This window comes from Ornithorhynchus anatinus, chromosome 8 (assembly GCF_004115215.2).
Source record: "Ornithorhynchus anatinus isolate Pmale09 chromosome 8, mOrnAna1.pri.v4, whole genome shotgun sequence".
In the NCBI taxonomy this organism is placed as follows: Eukaryota; Metazoa; Chordata; class Mammalia; order Monotremata; family Ornithorhynchidae; genus Ornithorhynchus; species Ornithorhynchus anatinus.
Genome location: NC_041735.1, coordinates 47,447,150 through 47,466,740, shown reverse-complemented (window position 1 = coordinate 47,466,740; position 19,591 = coordinate 47,447,150). Strand labels below are relative to the sequence as shown.

The 19,591-nt window shown below is 39.0% G+C and overlaps 1 protein-coding gene across 8 annotated transcripts in view; it reads left to right on the top strand.

Annotated features, from left to right (window-relative positions):
* NEK10 (NIMA related kinase 10) overlaps positions 1 to 19,591 on the top strand; it is a 124,052-nt gene that overhangs the window by 93,670 nt on the left and 10,791 nt on the right. For 4 of the 8 annotated variants that reach the window (XM_039912945.1, XM_039912946.1, XM_039912947.1 and 1 more), the window contains 6 exons: positions 2,403 to 2,440; positions 7,038 to 7,138; positions 11,663 to 11,773; positions 15,089 to 15,197; positions 18,344 to 18,396; positions 18,494 to 18,549. In XM_039912945.1, the coding sequence (XP_039768879.1) occupies positions 2,403 to 2,440; positions 7,038 to 7,138; positions 11,663 to 11,773; positions 15,089 to 15,197; positions 18,344 to 18,396; positions 18,494 to 18,549 (468 nt within the window). Of the gene's footprint in view, positions 1 to 2,402; positions 2,441 to 7,037; positions 7,139 to 11,662; positions 11,774 to 13,138; positions 13,168 to 15,088; positions 15,198 to 16,501; positions 16,619 to 18,343; positions 18,397 to 18,493; positions 18,703 to 19,591 lie in introns of those variants that run through there. The other 4 variants (XM_029071355.1, XM_029071348.2, XR_003761645.1 and 1 more) reach the window with 3 other exon arrangements.

The following is a 19,591-nucleotide window of genomic DNA, read 5'->3' as shown; positions in this document are numbered from 1 at the left end:
AAGTGGCAGAGCCAGGATTAGAACCCAGGCCCTCGGGCACCCAAACCCATGCTCTTTCCTCTAGGCCACGCTGCTTCCCCACTAGCTATTATTGGTTTATTTTATGACCAGAGAGCCACATAGTTCATGACTAGCTTTCCTGCTGCAGTAAGTAACCTGCTAACTTTACAGTAGTGGGAGATCTTATTGAATTATGAAAACTAAGGACAATAAAATTACCTCTTTTCTACACAGCAGATTTCCCTCACTTCTATTGATTGTGACTATGAACCATGCATAAAACTGTCCATAGTTCCTGGTGTGAGGCATTTGAAACAATTATTACTTCTAAAGCAAGAGTTTCTGCTGCAGTGGAACAGTTAGCTCAAATAAAGCATTCTTCTTTGGCAGGACCGGCAAACATTATCTATTTAATATTCACTAACTCTAAACATTTTTCATAGTTAAATACTTCCTCTAGGACAAGAAGTTGCAGTGATCAATTCATTTTGGTTAACTCTAACAAACCCTGCCTGTACAACTTTTCAAATGGCTTTATGCATAAAACAGTATCCAAATAGAAATGTTTCTTTCCAGTGCTGTAATAAAAAGTCATTCCTTTGTTTCCTGCATTAACCCACCAAATACAAACTGAAGCTAATTTAAGCCATTCTTTCCTGGAAAAATCAATGGTCGAAGCACTGAACAAAGCAATTTTCCAAGTGATCCTGAAATACTTCAGAGCAAGAAGGGCTATTTCTGAGTCACCTAGAGAGCAACCTCAGTTTTCTGACTCACTTTGACTGTGGGGACATTACCTACATGGATTATTAAATGGTGGGAGGTTACAAGCCTGAATCAAGAAGAAATCCATCAACTTGAACCCTCTAGACGTACTAGGAAGAGCACGGGCCTGGGAGTCAAAGGCCCTGGACAAATCATTTAAACCCTCCTCCCTCCTTAGTCTGTGAACCCCATGTGGAACAGGGCTTGGGTCCAACTTAATTAACTACTATCTACCCTGCCATTTAGAACACTACTTGTCACACAGTATGTGCATAACAAATACTATATTAATAATTACAATGATTGATCTTCTCCATCTCCCATTCACACTCATGGATAGGGCCTTCTTGTCAGTAATATCATTTTTAATAGTGAGGGATAGCTACAACATACATATGATATACTTATATTTATAATGTTTCTGATAGACAAAAGTCTTACCCAGCTGGTTTTAAGCTGACTTATTATGAACAATGATATTTATTCAATTGAATTCTGTCATATTTATTGAGTGCTTACTGTGTGCTGAACCAAGTACAAGTTCTTGGGAGAGTAGCAAGGAATATGTCTACCTACAGTGTTATATTGTACTCTATCAAGTACTTAATGCAATGCTCTATCCTCAGTAAGCGCTCAATGAATACCGTTGATGGATTACAATACAACAGAGTTGGTAGATATGTTCCCTGCCCACAGCAAGCTTATTTCCTGGAAAGGATAAGGAAATCTGAGAGATGTTGTCAATTGAATTGTTCTCCACTCCTGTAAAAATAGTCATAAAGGAGGCCACAAGTGCAGTCATATTAAAAATTGATATGGAACCACACCCTCTTAAGCAGAAATAGCTATCTTCATGGCTAAGGCAAATCTGTAAAGTTGTCTACCGAAGAACTTTTTGTATAAACTTGAATGACTACATTATGCAAAATCCAAGTGTTCAAAGAGTATAAACTGAATCCACGAATGTCAACAAATTCATTGGCTACTTCCACAATAATGATCCTTAAAGAAAAGGTAGCATTTGACTATCTCATTGCTAAGTGTTGATATTAATGAATTCAAAATCAAATGCCCTGCTGTAAAATACAGTTAGTAACCCTGTAACAACAGTGGGCTGCAGAGTAAATGAGATGGTTGTTCAGACATTTGGCCTCAAGGGAATATGAATTGTTTGTCAGGGGAGGGCACTTAGCAACACAAGAAACTCAGAGCTGGCCATGGATTAACCCAGGTGGCCCTGGCCCTGGGCATGCCGTGATCATCCCATTCAGAGGGTGGTGCTCCAATCCAGGTGACTGACAACCTAGATTTGTTGGGAAGGATATTAGAGTTACTCCACAAATGAAGATTGGGAAGCAATCTCTTTGAACGAGGAACATTTTCTGCCCACCTAATCGAGATCAAATTGTAAGAGGGAGAAAAGCTTTGTAAGCAGTTGGTGAATGTGTGTTTGATTTTAAATGAAAAAAGTAATTCTCTGGCACATTTTATTGAGAATGCATAAAAATTTCATCTTTGAACATTTTAATACTTAGGTCCCCATATCCTATGGTTGTGAAAAATAACCCTCCAATTGACTACCTCTATCCTAATCCCTTCTTGAAATGTCACGCTCTAGAAATGATTCTGTTTTTCAGGGATTTTTCTGGAGGTACAGGATCACGACCAAGACCAGGTAATTTACAATTTTCAGCAAATAACTTCAAACAACCTCATTTTACCATTCCAAGTTCATTAAAACTCCTGTTGCAGTTTTATTTGTGTCCTTTTATTCAGTTTCGCTGCCTCTTGCCTGCTTCTGAAAGTCCCGTCACTCATTTCAGTGCCCAAGTTAAGAAAATGGAGGCATCATTGGTGACAGGGTGGCAGTCCCATGGCTTTCCAGCTGTGAGTCTTTGCCATCCAAAAGATCTTGATAGTATTTACTAAGTCATTCTGATGTCAAGCAAACAATAGGAGAGACAGAATTATAGTTGGGCTAGGATCATCTGATTCTTGAAAAGCATTTTTAATAGGAACAGCAGGAAAACTCAAAGTTAGGTTTGTTCACCGTTATTAGCATAGCAATGTGGTGGTTTCACATATTTTCTGTGTTCATTGATTTGATTGAAATATTGCAGGCTTTTATTCCATGATTTAAATTTTTGCCGTGGGGTACTTAGGAAGAAAAATGTTAATCAGTTGAAATATTGACACCTAAAGAGCATCCACTATCAAAGGAACTGCTTTCATGTCAATTTTTAAGAGGACTAATGTACATGATGATTATTATACAATAATTGTAGGAGGAAATTTTTTCATATTCATATTGATACTCAGATTCCTTTGGATCTGTTGGCATTACAAATAATATCTCTTCAGTAAATCAGATACTGGGAAAATTCAGTTATGGTTAAAATGTATATTAGCAATTTGTGAGAATTTTAGAGTAATTCTATAAAAGCAATTGCCACGACATCAGGAATGACCTCTCTGGATCATTCCATTTTCCATTCCATTCATTTTCTATAAAGAAAATGCTGAAAATATTAATTCAATCATAGGTACCTAGGCAATGCATATTTTGCGCCTAATCAGTTGAATTTGGTCTTGATGTTTTGGGGAGGGAGGAGGAACCACTCTTCCCCTCCATCCCCCACACCCCCAAATATGTGTTGGATTAATGGATGTCATTGTTCAGCAGTAAAGAACAAACACTTCATAAAATCAGGGCACCAGATACAGTGTTTGGGGAGAGGCAGGACTGGCTTCTGATGCTCCATAAGGAAGCCAATTTTCCTAGGGCCCAGCCCTCAATAGAGAGGAGGTGGCAGTTAAACATTTGAAAATTCCTTCTGTTTGAAAGCAGTTCCTGTGTGAACAAGGAACTGGGATGGAAACTCAGTTATCTCTGGACTAAGGTAGGGGAATCAATCAATCGTATATATTGAGCACTTATCGTGTGCAGAGCACTGTACTAAGCACTTGGGAGATTACACTGTAACAGAGGTGGTAGAGATATTCCCTGCCACAGTGAGTTTACAGTCTAGAGGGGGAGGCAGACATTAAGATAAATTATGGGTAAGTATGTAAGTGCTGTGGGGTTGAAGGTGAAAGAAATAATAATAATAATAATTATAATAATGGTATTTGTTAAGCACTTACTATGTGTCAAGCACTGTTCTGTGCTCTGGGGTAGATACCCAATTAATGATAGAGACAGTCCCTATCTCACATGGGGCGCACTGTCTTAATCCCCATTTTACAGATGAGACAACTGAGGCACAGAGAAGTTAAATGATTTACACAAGATTACACAGCAGACATGCGAGAGAGGCAGATTTAGAACCCAGCTCTTTGTGACTCTCAGGCCCATGCTTTACCCACTGGGCTATGTATGCTGCTTCCCCTAAAATATCAAGTGCTTAAAGGGTACAAATCGAAGTACAAGAGTGACATAGAAGGGGGAGGGAGTAGGGGAAATGAGGGCTTAGTCGGGGAAGGCCTCTTGGAGGAGATGGGATTTTAATAATCTTTTGAAGTGTGGAGAATGATGGTCTGTTGAATATGAAGAGGAAGGGAGTTCCAGACCACAGGCAGGATGTGAGCAAGGGGTCGGTGGCAAGCTAGACAAGATTGAAGTACAGTGAGTACATTGGCACCAGAGGAATGAAGCGAAAATGCTGAGTTACAGTGGGAAATCAGTAAGGTAAGGTAGGAGAGGGTGAGCTGATTGAGTGATTTAAAGCCAATGTTAAGGAGTTTCTGTTTATTATGAGGTGGATGAGCAACCATTGGAGGTTCTTGAGGATGGGGAAATAGGGACGGAATGCTTTTGTGGAAAACTGATCCAGGCAGCAGAGAAGAGTATAGACTGGAGTGGAGAGAGACAGGAGGCATGGAGGTCAGCAACGAGTCTGATGTGGTAGTCAAGATGGAATAGGATTAAGTGCTTGGCTGCATTCCAGGCCCTGGGCTAGATTCCGGGGGTCATTTTGCAGAACTTCAGGTCTTGGATAAGTTGATACAGAAAGGAAACAAAGGTATGACAGCAATCCCAAGGTATTCTCTCAAGGCTTCATTAAAAGATATTATATTACTTTACTCACCCAGCTGTACTCCAGCTGCAGGGACTACTGTGATGACAGCCCTCAGTGCCAGAGGTAGAGGAGCTTCTTACTCCTCAAACACATGTAACTGGGAGATAGAAAGGTGTTCAGGTTTGGTTATTGAGCACTTACTGTGTGCAGCGCATTGTGATAAACATTTTGTAAGACTTCTACTTTGAAAGATATGATTACCTGCCCTCAAGGACCATGCAGGCTAGGTATTCAGCATCCCATCCCTCTTAGAGTACAAATTAAATACTGGGTCAAGATGATAGGCTAGTCTGCTTCTTTTGACTATGTTTTTGTTATATATACACCATTTAATCAATTGCAAACTGCAAGCTGTAACTAAACCAGCATATTAAAGAATAATAAGCCAACTCTATCCAAAAGGTAAATTGGGAATTTTTATTCATTCTCTTCAGCTTTTGTCTTTTTAAAAAATATCCGTTTGATAAAATCTACTGTGGTTTTATTCTGTTTTTTTTTTAAAAAAAGAAATGAAGAATCCAGAGTATTTCTCAAGACTTCATTTGCTTGATTTGATTTAATTCATGAGAGAGATCAAATATCTCAGAGTATATATATGTAAGAAACCAAGACCTTTAAATGATAGTTTGGAACTGTAGCATGTGAGATTTCAGAGAATGTACATCAGGCACTTTGCTATCCTTTTAAGTGTGAATTACTTTAATGAAAATATTTTCATAATCTAGCATGTAGGCTGAAGTTTACTCCATTTTTTTGTCAACAAATAGGAAGTGTGATGCTAATAGAGTTCTGGAATCTTAAGATTTTTTGAAAGAGAAGCACTCAGACAATGAGATTGAAAAGTGCCCACATTATTTTATTTGCTCTTAGTATTCAACAGTTGCCTTACTTCCACCAAGGAATGAGCAACGAATATATTAACAGATTTAAGTGGTTTATTTTATTCCAAATTTAGATTTAAGATAAAAATAAAAAATACATCAAATACTAATTCCTTGTCTTAATTGTTTATTTTGAATTTGAGAAGATTTTTAGCTAGCTTTTCCTAGCTTTGTATTTAGAAGAGTAGATTGCATATTCTTGTGGTTATGAGAGTGTCATTCTGCCCAGACCAATTTAAATGACTCTTTCTAACATTTCAGGAAAATCCAGGGAGAGGATAATTACCTTTAACATATGGGAGTATGATGACGGAGTCTCCTGTCAAGAATGACAGATGAGCCTCAGTCCTGAAACTTCAGGACTTAGGATCAGAGTGAAGGAATTGATTGTGGCGATAGTTGTTTGTTCCACACCATTCACACTCTCTTATCCCTGCCAGTAGTGTTCATACTGGGGCTCCGATTGAAGCAAGCGAGTAAGCAATCGGGGGGCAGCACATTGCAAAGAACATGCAAATTGTTGTTTTGGGGATTTTTTTTTTCGTACTGGCAGGACCCATTTGCTATAAAAAAAAACCGTAGGATAGAGCTGTGCTATAGCACCAAGACTTACAGCGTGGCTCAGTGGAAAGAGCACGGGCTTTGGAGTCAGAGGTCATGGGTTCGAATCCCGGATCGGCCACTTGTCAGCTGTGTGACTTTGGGCAAGTCACTTAACTTCTCGGTGCCTCAATTACCTCATCTGTAAAATGGGGATTAAGACTGTGAGCCCCACGTGGGACAACCTGATTCCCCTGTGTCTACCCCAGCGCTTAGAACAGTGCTTGGCACATAGTAAGTGCTTAACAAATACCAACATTATTATTATTATTACCAGTAAGGTGATTGCCTTGGTAGCCGCTTGAATTTTTGTCACCTGCACTAGTCAGCTGTTTTAGATAATTTCTGTGGGACCTCGCAGAATGCTGCATATGGTTCTTCAGTCAGAAATGTTAACTCCTAGTGGTAGAGGCCTTCCTGATATCCCTCTCTTGTGGAATCAGAACTGGAATCCAGCTCTTCATTCTATATCAGGGAGATCAAGAGCCAAACATTCTATGTAATGAAAAATAAGGTGAAACTGTCCAAATTGTTTGTAAATTGTTTATAGGTGGAATTTTAGAGCTAGACCCGGTTGTATTACTTTAGAAACAGACTGCCTTTAAATGAATCCCAGGTCCAGGCAGTTTGGTTACCATGATTTATAGAGTCAGTGTTGGCTTGAAAGGGGCAAAATGAATTCTCCCTCTGACTGTGGCATTATCATCTGCAGCCTCTGCAGGGATTGCTGTGTCCCAAAGGAAGGTACGTCAGATCAGCGACCCTATTCAGCAAATTCTCACTCAACTGCACAAAGTTATCTACATCACACAGGTATGGTTGCAAGTCTGCTCCAGATCACATTTGCTTTTTCCCTTTGAATGTGGTCTTGGGCCAAGAACATAAGAAGGACTCCTATGTGTTATTTGACTTTAAGTGGAATACGCACTTGTCTCATTTCCCATTTCTTTGTTACTGGGACCAGGATTTGGCTAACAGTGTAGCTAATGAGGTAGTAGCTATAAGAGTTAATCAGCTTGATATTTTTTCTCCCTAAAGTCCAAGATATGTATGTGTATATATATATATGTGTGTGTGTGTGTATATGTATATATATATATATAATATGTTTTGTATATAGAAGTTGCCTTTCATATTCAAGGAAGAGTCCACTGAAGATGAAATTCATCTGAGGGCATGTGTGTGGGCTGAAGCCTTGATCATACTACTAATAATAATTATGGTATTTAAATGTTTACTATGTGCAAAGCACTGTACTAAGCACTGGGGTGGATACAAGCAAATTGGGTTGGAGACAATCCCTCCCCCGCAGAGCACACGCATTCTTAATCCCCACTATACAGGTAAGGTAACTGAGGCATAGAGAAGTGAAGATTTTCAAGGTGAAGTTGATGCATTTTTTTTTGCTTTACTGCAAGTAATTTTAAAAACTGAATTATTTTCATTACTAGCGTATCTTTTTGGTAAGGGAGACCCTTGCCCTTAAATGGCTGCCTGATGTGCATTGCCTTGGGCAAATGTTCATTCATTGCTCAGTGTCTGACTTTAGCTGGATAGCTGGAGTTTCTTGTTTCATTAGGGTGGCTATGATATTCCCACAGAGAGGCTTGTAGGTTTCCAAATTCTCCAAGACTTAGAGAATAAAAAAACTCTAGTATGGAAATATAATTTTTTTTTAAATTTCACAACTTTGTTATTAAAACTGGACTGAAGTTACTAAAGCATTTTCTATTGGACTTTTCATTCATTCAATAGTATTTATTGAGCGCTTACTATGTGCAGAGCACTGTACTAAGCGCTTGGGATGAACAAGTCGGCAACAGATAGAGACAGTCCCTGCCGTTTGACGGGCTTACAGTCTAATCGGGGGAGACGGACAGACAAGAACAATGGCACTAAACAGCGTCAAGGGGAAGAACATCTCGTAAAAACAATGGCAACTAAATAGAATCAAGGCGATGTACAATTCATTAACAAAATAAATAGGGTAATGAAAATATATACAGTTGAGCGGACGAGTACAGTGCTGTGGGGATGGGAAGGGAGAGGTGGAGGAGCAGAGGGAAAAGGGGAAAATGAGGCTTTAGCTGCAGAGAGGTAAAGGGGGGATGGCAGAGGGAGTAGAGGGGGAAGAGGAGCTCAGTCTGGGAAGGCCTTTTGGAGGAGGTGATTTTTAAGTAAGGTTTTGAAGAGGGAAAGAGAATCAGTTTGGCGGAGGTGAGGAGGGAGGGCGTTCCAGGACCGCGGGAGGATGTGACCCAGGGGTCGACGGCGGGATAGGCGAGACCGAGGGACGGCGAGGAGGTGGGCGGCAGAGGAGCGGAGCGTGCGAGGTGGGCGGTAGAAAGAAGGGAGGAGAGGTAGGAAGGGGCAAGGGGATGGAGAGCCTTGAAGCCTAGAGTGAGGAGTTTTTGTTTGGAGCGGAGGTCGATAGGCAACCACTGGAGTTGTTTAAGAAGGGGAGTGACATGCCCAGATCGTTTCTGCAGGAAGATGAGCCGGGCAGCGGAGTGAAGAATAGACCGGAGCGGGGCGAGAGAGGAGGAAGGGAGGTCAGAGAGAAGGCTGACACAGTAGTCTAGCCGGGATATAACTTTTAAGCTGCCTGTGAACAAAATGAGCAACTGATTGTACATTTTTGAGAAAGACAGTATCTTCTGACAGTATATTAAAAAATTACTACTTTGATTTAAAATATACTTTGCAAATAATTCAGATTTTATAATATTGCACTTAGTAAGAATCCATATCCCTCATGGGAACTCTATCATTCTTTGCTTTTAAAATAAGTAGCAAAACTAAGTGTACAAATTTTAACTGAACTGGTCAGCTGGATTGGGAAACCAGTTCTCAAGCCTTGATAACCATTGCTTCCATCAAAAGCGGAAAAAGGGTGTTAAGTAAATCAGAAAGGACAACACAACTTTTTTTTGTGGACTTCGTAAACCTGAGCATTTACAAACTTACACTGTGGCTATTGCTTGAGAGCACAGTCACAAATCTTGTTTGACAACCTGCAGCTGAAACACTCAAAGGATATTTCTTGCTGTTAGCTGCCGGTGGCCTTTCCAAACCAGTTTCCAGGGAAACGGGGATTGGTTGTCTCAGAGAGAATAATGGAAAACACACATTTTAAAAGATGGTTTGTTAACATCCTTATCTCATCTTTGCTGACTTAACATCTGTTTTCATCAAAATGAAATGGAAATCTTGGACTGGCAGCCAAGGATGGAATTGTTGTTCATTTTTGTTCCTGGAAGTCAGAGGCCATATTGGAGTTTACTAAATGTGTGATGTGAATAGATTATCTGTTAGCATGTGTTTGAAGGTGGGACTTAGGTTTGAAATGTTCAGCCAGTTTAACCTATTTGGTTCCATAATGCAGGTAAATTTTATGTAGTCATGCTAATACGAACACCATAATTATTAATACACATATTTTTTTCTAAACAATTATTCACAGCTCACTTATGTGAGACTGTGCCAGGCAGTTCACCTGAAGCTCATTTCACCTAAACCCACAGCTACGCTGCAAAATACAAGTTTCTTTGAAAATATATAAAAGACCAAGTCTGATTCTTTATTATTTTGAAGAATAGCTAAATGTAGATTCATGAGGTGGAACAGGCCAAAAGTTATCTAAAACTAAGTTAAGTAAGTACAGCATGGCTCAGTGGAAAGAGCCCGGACTTGGGAATCAGAGGTTGTGGGACTGTCTCCAACCAAATTTACTTGTGCCTACCCCAATGTTTAGAACAGGGTTTGTTTTAACACATAATCAATCACTCATATTTACTGACCCCTTATTGTGTGCAGGGCACTGTACTAAGCACTTGGGAGAGTACAACACAATATATCAGGCACATCCCTGCCCATAGTGAGATTACCATCTAGAGGGAGAGATAGACATTAATATAAATGGATTATGGATATATACATAAGTGTTGTGAGGCTGGGATTGGGTTTGGTGAATAAAGAGAGCAAGTCAGGTCGATGCAGAAGAGAATGAGAAAAGGGGAAATGAGGGCTTAGTCAGGGAAGGCCTCTTGGAGGAGTTGCATCTTCAGTAAGTGTTTGAAGGTGGGGAAAGTAATTGTCAGATATGAAGAGGTAGGGCATTCCAGGCTAGAAGCAGGTCTTGGGTGAGAGGTCAGTGGCAAGATAGGCAAGATTGAGATACAGTGAATAGGTTGACATTGGAGAAGTGAAGTGTGCAGGCTGGGTTGAAGTAGGACAGTAGTGAAGTGAAGTAGGAGGAGGCAAGGTGACTGACTGCTTTAAAGCCAGTGGAAAGGAGTTTCTGTTTGATGAAGAGGTGGATAGACAACCACTGGAGGTTCTTGAGGAGTGAGAAAACATGGCCTGAATGTTTTTGTAGAAAAATGATCTGGAGAGCAAAGTGAAGTATGGACTAGAGTGGGGAGAGACCAAAGGCAGGGGGGTCAGAAAGCAGTCATCAATATGGGGTAGGACAAGTACTTGGATTAATGTGGTAGGAGTTTGGGTGGAGAGAAAAGGGTGGATTTTAGGGATGTTGTTGAACCGATAGGATTTGGAGATAGACTGTGGGTTGAATAAGAGAAGGGGGTTACATACCATAAAAAAAAAAGGGTTCAGGCTCAGGCCATAGATGCCAAAGTTTTTATTTTGAGCAGGGGGATTACTTCGGAGGGGACAGGGCTCAAAGATCTAATGAGCCAGAAGCCACCATTTGGAGTCTTTTCAGGACTGTCCAGGAACTGTCGCATCTTGTCAGAGAGCCAGGATGACTGAGACTGGAAGTCCGGCCCACCAAGCCGTGAGCTGGGAGGGGGGCATTATTCCGACAGAGTGGACAACTACCATTCAGGCTATCAATTTCTGCATTTTCAGGAAAATGAAACTCGTTGCATATTTTTACTCCCTAAAATGTATCCTCGATATCACTGGTAAAAAAGAAAGTATGCCATCTAGCCCGTCATTTAATAGGTTGATATGTCAATCGATGGTATTTCAGGTAGCTTTGGCAAAAGATTCCTGCTAGCTCAATGCAAAGCTGAAATAAGCCACTTTGTTACTAATGTTTTTATGTATAGCAGAAATTCCAGCTTTTTCCAAGTTCCCAAAAATTCCAGAGGAAAACCATATGCACCATTTAAAGGAAGCATCTGTGTGCAAGATAGTATTATTACACACTAGATTGTACTCCTACAGGTAGCCTAATACCACAAATTGTTCATTATTGTTTATATTTAATTTGATTGAATATCCCTAAATGATATTTTCATAAAATGGATTTAAAAGTGAAATTGTGTTTTAGTACACTGTTTTTGCTAATTGTTTTCTCCCTCTATACAGCTTCCTCCTGCTTTGCACCACAATTTGAAAAGAAGAGTTATTGAAAGATTTAAGAAATCCCTCTTTGGCCAACACAGCAATCCTTGTAATTTGAAATCTGAGATTAAAAAGGTACAGTGTTTTCTATATTGCATTTCTAGTCCAAGCATAACAATTATTATTATTGTTATCCTCATCATCATTATGGTATTTTTAAGTGCTTACTATGTGCCAAGCACTGTTCTAAGTTCTGGGATAGATACAAGGAAATCAGATTGAACACAGTTCCTGCCCCTCATGGGGCTCACAGTCTTAATACCCATTTTACAGATGAGGTAACTGAGGCACAGAGAAGTGAACAGACTTCCCCAAGGTCACACAACAGATATGTGGCAGAGCCAGGTTTAATACCCAGATCCGTCTGACTCCCGGGCCTATGCTCTGTGCCATACAGGATATTTTTTTTTAATTTCACATCAGTATCTTCAAAGGACAATTATGCTTTTTGAAAATAGTTTTTGGTTGTAGAATCATCCATTTTTGACCTGGTCTTGCATGGGACAAGTGTAATGCTAAGCATTAACGTAGGGCTAAGCAGAAATTTTTGGTGCCTAGACAAAACAACATCAAGAAACCATAGTCCTAGTCTTACTTGTTTTGTCCACCTTAAAAACTCCAGCATCAGCACCTCTTTTTGGACCACTGTTTTGAAAGCTTTACCACCTTCTTCTTCAGCCACTCTCAAAGCAGACTCTATTTTGCTCCTGTAAGTTATCATTAAAATAATATATCATTTTCTGCCTTTCACTTGATAATAAACCATGTATTTCACAAACACTTTCAAACATGGTTCAAACTGGGCCCCCTGGATCACCAGGAGATTCTCCCTTTTCCCGGTTTTCAAAATATCTGCTCGGCTTGGAGTAAAAAACACTAACAATATTTTCCTTCATGTTTTTTATAATATTTATGTGCTTACTAAATGTCAAGCACTGTTCTAAGTGGGCCCAGTCCCTATCCTGTGAGGGGTTCCCCATCTAAGGGAGAAAGAGAACAGGTATTTAATCCTCATTTTACAGATGAGGCAACTGAGGCATAAAGAGGTTAAGTGACTTGCCCAATTTCATACAGCAGGTGGATGGTGGAGCTGGAATTCGAACTCAAGTACTCTGACTCCTAGTCCTTTGCTCATTTTCTTTGATTACTGCCTCATTCGTTTCACATTTATTCTATTTCCTGTTTCCTTTTTTTGTTTTTTCAAACTTCCATCACTCTGGTTCTTTTCCCACTCATCATTGCCCTTCTCACTTTCCCCTCAGCCATTTTCCCTTTTCCAGGTCTTCTCCCCATCCAGGTTCACTAGTAAGTTGATGAAAATTATGAGTGCTTCGGTTCACCTGGGACACCTGACTCCCTCTAACTCTCTCTTATTGTAGCAGTCACAGTGGAAGTACCAGGAGAGTGCACCATTTCATAATTCACATTTTCTCTCTGCAGGCCATTCTGTTGTCTCCTGCTCTCTGAAAGTAGGTATCTCTAGAAATGTAGATTTTTCAGGGTTTACTCTGTTGAGAAAAGATTCCTTTTCACTGCTTTAAAAGCTTTATTTTAAACCTTGAAAGAGTTATGTCTCAAAGCTTCCAAAGCAACAAGAAGGAGTTGCAGCAATGTGGCCTAATGCGAAGAACAAGGGACTGGGAGTCAGGAACAGCATAGCCTAGTGGATAGAACATGGACTTGGGAGTCAGAGGTCATGGGTTCTAATCCTGGCTCTGCCACATGTCTGCTGTGTGACTTTGGGCAAGTCACATAACTTCTCTGTGCCTCAGTTACCTCATCTGTAAAATGGGGATGAAGACCGTGAGCCCAATTTGGGATAACCAGATTGATTACCTGGTGTCGACTCCAGCTCTCAGAACAGTGCTTGGCACATAGCGTTTAACAAATACCATCATTATTATTATCATTATTATTATTATTCTTATTCCCCCCCTTCATTGTTGGGCAGGGTTTGTATCTATTTGTTACTGAATTGTACTTTCCAAGCCCTTAGTACATTGCTCGCACACAGTAAGCGCTCAGTAAATATGATTGAATGAATGAACCCAGGTTCTAATCCCATTTCTGCCACTTGTCCGTTATGTGACCTTGGATAAGTCACTTAACCTCTCTGTGTCTCAATTTTCTCATCTGCAAAATAGAAATAAAATACATACCCTTCCTCCCTTTGACTGTGATGCCTGTATGGACAGTGACTGTGTCCATTCTAATGTTTATCTACTCCAGCATGTAACACAGAAGTTGGCAGGCATATAGTAGGCCCTTATTAAATGCCAAGCAAGCCTCAAAGAGGTAATCTTTTTAGCCTGTTATAAATATCTATGCTATGCTGTAAATTCTTATGCTATTTTTTTGGCTTCACGTAAGTACTCTATGTCTTCTAACCCTCATGATCTCAAGAGTGTATTTGATCATTTGAGTGATTAAAATAAATCCTCTGTAGCTGGGAAGTCAGTCAATAGTAGTAATTAAAATAATCGTCAAACAAATTTATCATCCTTACACTATGTAGCGTGGTTTTTGGGGAATGAAATTTTTCAATTTAGGGTTGCCACCTTTGAATAATGAATCAACAAAAAGCTTGAGGCCAACTGTCATTGCCAGAATTATGCAGCTCAAGGCTAGTTTGAGTGTGAACTGACATTAGAAATACAATAGGTCTAAGGGTCAAAGTTATGTCTGACAGTTCTGGATAAAGCCAAAGTTTATTCAATCAATCAATATCATTAATTTGAAGGAAGAGGTAAGAGATGTTTATTTGGAGGCTAAAGCGACATCAAGAAAATTCAGTAGTGAAGGAACATGTTTAATGCTTCTGCTATAATGAATTCAGTTATGGAAAATTGTTTTTTTTCTTCATAAAGGTCAAACGGATGGGAGGAAAATGTTTCTAGATCAAAATTAGTTAATAGCAATAGAAAAATTAAACCAAGAAAATAGTTTTCTACGGCAAAGTATGTGCACATCAGATGAATGATACAGTATATTAGTATACTGTATATATTATACAATATATTGATCCATTAATGTATGCTTAAAATATGTTTCTGGTAATAATTAGCATTTCTTCTATCTACTTGTAATAAAAATGACTTTTTTGTGTTATGGCCACCATACCATTATTTCTCCTTTCAGTTTTATTTAGCTTTCATACAGGTATAAAGTTTATAGTATTTTATCATTTGCAAAAAAAGAGTCATGTGGCTTACATTAACTTATACTTTAGCTGCCTCCAATTGGTGATAAGTACTTCAGGAAGAAGATATTTCCTAATTAATTTGCCAGGACCTTGAGTACTAACTGTTTAACGTGTGAACATAAGAAAATGAAAAATATCTCAGTGTCTCCCATTATTATTTAAAATGGAATTTTGTTTCTTTTTCATAGTTGTCCCAAGGATCTCCAGAGCAAATTGAACCTAATTTTTTCACAGCAGATGGTCATTTATTACTTCACTCTTCTGGTGGAAATACCCTCTCCCACAATGTCAGGAAAGGTAATAGCCATACATGAAAACCCAACTCTTCTGATAGAGGATGTGGCATTTTGACTGGAGGTTTTTAGAAAAGAGAATTTAGTCTTGTTTAAAAATATTCAGCTCATGATGATCTGTGATAATTAGAGATAATTGAAATCTATGGGTGCCTTTATTAGAGTCAGTAATTTCTACCTCCTTTCCACCAAATAGTTGATCAGTTTCCAGGAACAGGAAAATGAACTGATCTGAGTTGGATTTCCTTTGTTTTTCTTTCACCCTGCAACCAATCAATGATATTGAGTGTTTACTATGTGCAGTGCACTGTACTGAGCACTTAGGAGATTATAATACAACAGAATTGGTAGAGACTTTCCCTGCTCACAAGGACCTTACAGTCTAGAGGGATGATATGAAATGGGTGTAAAGAAGATGAAATGGCCAAAAGTTGGGTAGTCATGTGGAAAATAAAGAGAAACAAAGCCCCAGGTTAATTTGTAAATTGGATAATCAGTCTCCAGGAAATTGAGAGTTGACGGCAGCTCAGTAGAAAACTAAAAACCTAGCTGCTCATGACTTTCTAGGCTTCAACAGTTTCAGATAAATTATGTATCTCCATAAAAATAGTTGTATTCATTGGGTTGGACATGCAGGTTTTAGTTAGTTTAGAATAGGACTAAAGCTGTCACCCTGTCAAATTTGAAGATACACAGGTTTTTCTGTACCTTAAAAATTGGGCAGGTTTGTCCAATTCTATAAGTGGTAACTATATCCAAATGTTGCCCCTATAACTTCAAGTTTTGATGAATAGTAATTGTGAGCTCTACTTGATATTTTGCAAGTTTGGGGAATCCTGTATCCATTTTGGTCATTGACCATAAAGTTTTCAGAATATTGGATAAAACTGAAGATATTCAAAGGCAACTAAAATATAACTAAGGTAGTTTGCCATTTAAAGTATAATAGCATCTACAAGATAGATGGTGTTGGTAAGAAAATATGATCTTTAGAATGGCAGCCCTGATGAGTGAAATGAAGGTATGTATAAATAGATGTGTCCTTGGTTTTCGAAGGTAACGCTACAGATAGTGAGATGCTATTCTATGAAGATCAATCGATCAGTGGTGTTTGTTGAGCACTAAACTAAGTACCTGCCCACAAGGAGCTTTCAGACTAAATAAAGGCCAACCGGTCCTCCGGTGAGTCAGGTGTGAGTTTGGTGTAGCTGACAGACATTAAGGGTTTTGCTGATCACTGCTGCTGCCCCATCAGTAGTTGAGCTACCAAAATTCTGATCCATATATTTGCATCTAACTTCTCTTTAGGGATAGAGTAGCCCATTGTCGCTAGGAGAACCAGTTGAGTTGATTTTCCAGTAGTGGTGATGGTCTGCACAGAGCAATCCACACACTCTCGATCAGACCACCTGTGACCAGCAACAGGTATTGAGTATCGGCTAATCAGGGTTAGGGGTGCAACTCTGTGGCCGTGGGACAACATATCTCTATGTGCTCTTTGCAGCCCCAGAAACTGCTGTGCCCTTGTCCCCCTTTCCCACAGTTGTTGAGTGGGGAACACACATCCTTCATGCAAGATGTTGGGGTCTGGATGTATTTATTCTAAATGAATGTCATAAACCTTTAGCTACTTACCAAAAGGCCTTGCAAATATAGGCAGCTAGAGGCCCTGTTAAGTCACTGATCTGAATGGTAGGTAGGTTCTAGACTTACTGGAAGTGAAAGATGAAAGAGCAACAAGAGGATATTTGAAGACATTTGGAGAAATTTGGAGGTCCTTGTGTGCTTCACTTCTGCCATTGAGATTCATATTTTAGCTCCACCCCAAGTCCAGTGGGGAATAATCCCCACTTTACAGGTAAATTCCTTTATAACAAATATTATTATAGTGAAGGCTCACTTCTGCCATTTTCAGAATCCTGGCCAACCATCCTTAAGAGTCTCTAATGGGCAATGTCCTTTCAGTTAGAGCTGATATTTATCCAAATTGGATATCTACCTTTTTGCCTTGAATTGAGCCAGGTTCCATTTGGACAGACATCTGCTCTTTAAGAATGAATGATCTTTAATAAGATGAAATTCCCCACTTCCCCTGCCATCCTTTTTGCTCCCCTTGGAGACTTCCAGGTGCAAGAAGCAGGACTGCAGACCAAGCCGTCCAGGCCCCTCATTCACTCCAGCTTCCTCGATTACTTCTTTCTGTTCAGGTAGTAGATACCAGTAAGGGTAGGAGAAGCAAAACCACAAGGAAGGACTCTAATCTAGGCAAAATTGCACTCTTTTCTTAGAAACCCTATTAACCTGCCTCGGACTCTTATTACCCAGTGTTCTTCAGGGCAGGTGAAATAAAACTAGAGGAAATGCAGTTTGGGGTTCCGTTATTTGGTGGAGCTATTAAAACAAGATCATTTGGACATTGTTACAGTGGGATTTCACATATAGTGATCAGTCGACTGAAACTGTTCACTTCCCAATTATCACTGGTATTTATTGAGTGCTTACTGTGTGCAGGGCACTGTACTAAGCTCTTGGGAGAGTACAAAACTTCCTCCTACTCCCCCTCCCTGTGATATTTGTGACTTTAGCCTGCTGGTTTCCATCAGGTCAGGCACATAATATCACATTCTGCTGTACAATAGAAAATTATTTTTTAAATGACAAAATTGTTGTGGTTTGGTTTTTAATAGGAAACTGTTCTAAGCCCTAAGTTGTCATGCAGTTCATTTCCCTGTGGGCAGTCACACAAATGGATCAAATTTTTATTCTCAGTCACTCATTGTACAGTTCTGTTCCCCTTGATTTCCTGAGAACACTTCTTCGTGGCATACTGTTAACTATTGTGCTCTACTAGTTTGATTGAATTTTTTTCAGTTAAGAAATGAAATCCATGCAATATTTTGCTTTGGAATCTACTTTTTTCCATTTTATTTTATACGTAAGAATTGATGATAATTACTTTTCACCATGGGAAATTCCTCCTACAACTTTTCATATTGTTATTGAAATCCCTAATCAAGCAAAATAAGGATTAGCCATTTTATTGTTAACTTGGTACTCCCTATGATTGTGATATAACTGCAGAAAGATTCTAAGAAAGTCTGAGCCACATTTCAAAGGGCCTTTTTATCTGATTTTATTTAACTCTTTCAGGTCTTCCTAGCAGCTTCAATCTGGAAGAGGGAATAACGTATGAACAGATGCAGGTAAGGTTTTACCTTGCATCTGTCTGATGAACTTGATTCTATCACTTTTAATTTAATTGATTATCATTTACTGAGCTAAATTTTCCTTTTACTCTAGACTGTGATTGAAGAGGTCCTAGAAGAAAGTGGCTATTACAATTTTACTTCTTCTAGGTGAGCATTGGAATTTCCTTTAAAATAGGAAGCGTGAACTGGGATAGTAGGATGATAATTTGATTTCTCTCTTTACCACATTCATTTAAAATATTTTTGTGACATTGACATGGACCAGATAAAAATGAATAAAGGATATTTTTGCTAGTCCTTTGTTTGCACCCAGCTGCCACATTTTCTTTTGAAACAGAAAGATGGTGTTCACTTGCTTATAATTTTCCAATGTTTTTCTTTCATATAAAATAAATTCATTTGCATGGAAAAAGTGCCACTAGGCCAATCATTTTAATAGGAATTTGTCACTCGCTGGTTATGGAAAAGATTTATTTTTTGGATGCAGTTCAAGAAAGAAGTAGTATAGAAGTTTTTTAAAAAAAGACTTCAAACAAAAGAAATTGAGATGAGCTTGTTACAGAAAAGTAACTTATCACTAGTAGGAATTCTGTGAATGAGGAAAGGTAATTTTTAGAGGTAGATTCTTGAAGACAAAGATTAAACATTAAACCCCTGTCCATTCCTCAAGAAAGTTCACTTAAAACTCTCTCTAATGCATTAATGGGACCTCGTTAAAGTGGGTAATTGTTTCCCGAACCAATCATAAACTAACAGTTCTTTACTGCACACATTTTTTTTTCTGGTGAAGTGTCCTAGTTTGTTGGGAAATTTGTTTTAGCTTTTATCTTTTCCAGTATAGTTGTCCTTCTTTTGGAGTTGAGCAGGGTGCTTTCCCAAAATGTGCTGTTCTATAACATTAACATTGTTCATTATCTAAAAGAGACCATTAATTAGAATTTATTTCAAATGTTAAAGCAGCACCACTACATTTGGTATTCCCATTATTTCTCTTGGCTTCCAAAGAGATTTCATTTGTCACCCACTCATTATATTAGAATTCAAGTGCATATCTCAGGGCGAAATTTCAATTTTCTCTAGATATCGTGGCCATTTTTTTCCCAAAACACAATAAACAAGGCCATTAGCTGAATATTTAAATTTACCTTATTTGGAATAGTTACTTGAGTCTCAGTCTCATGAAATTCTC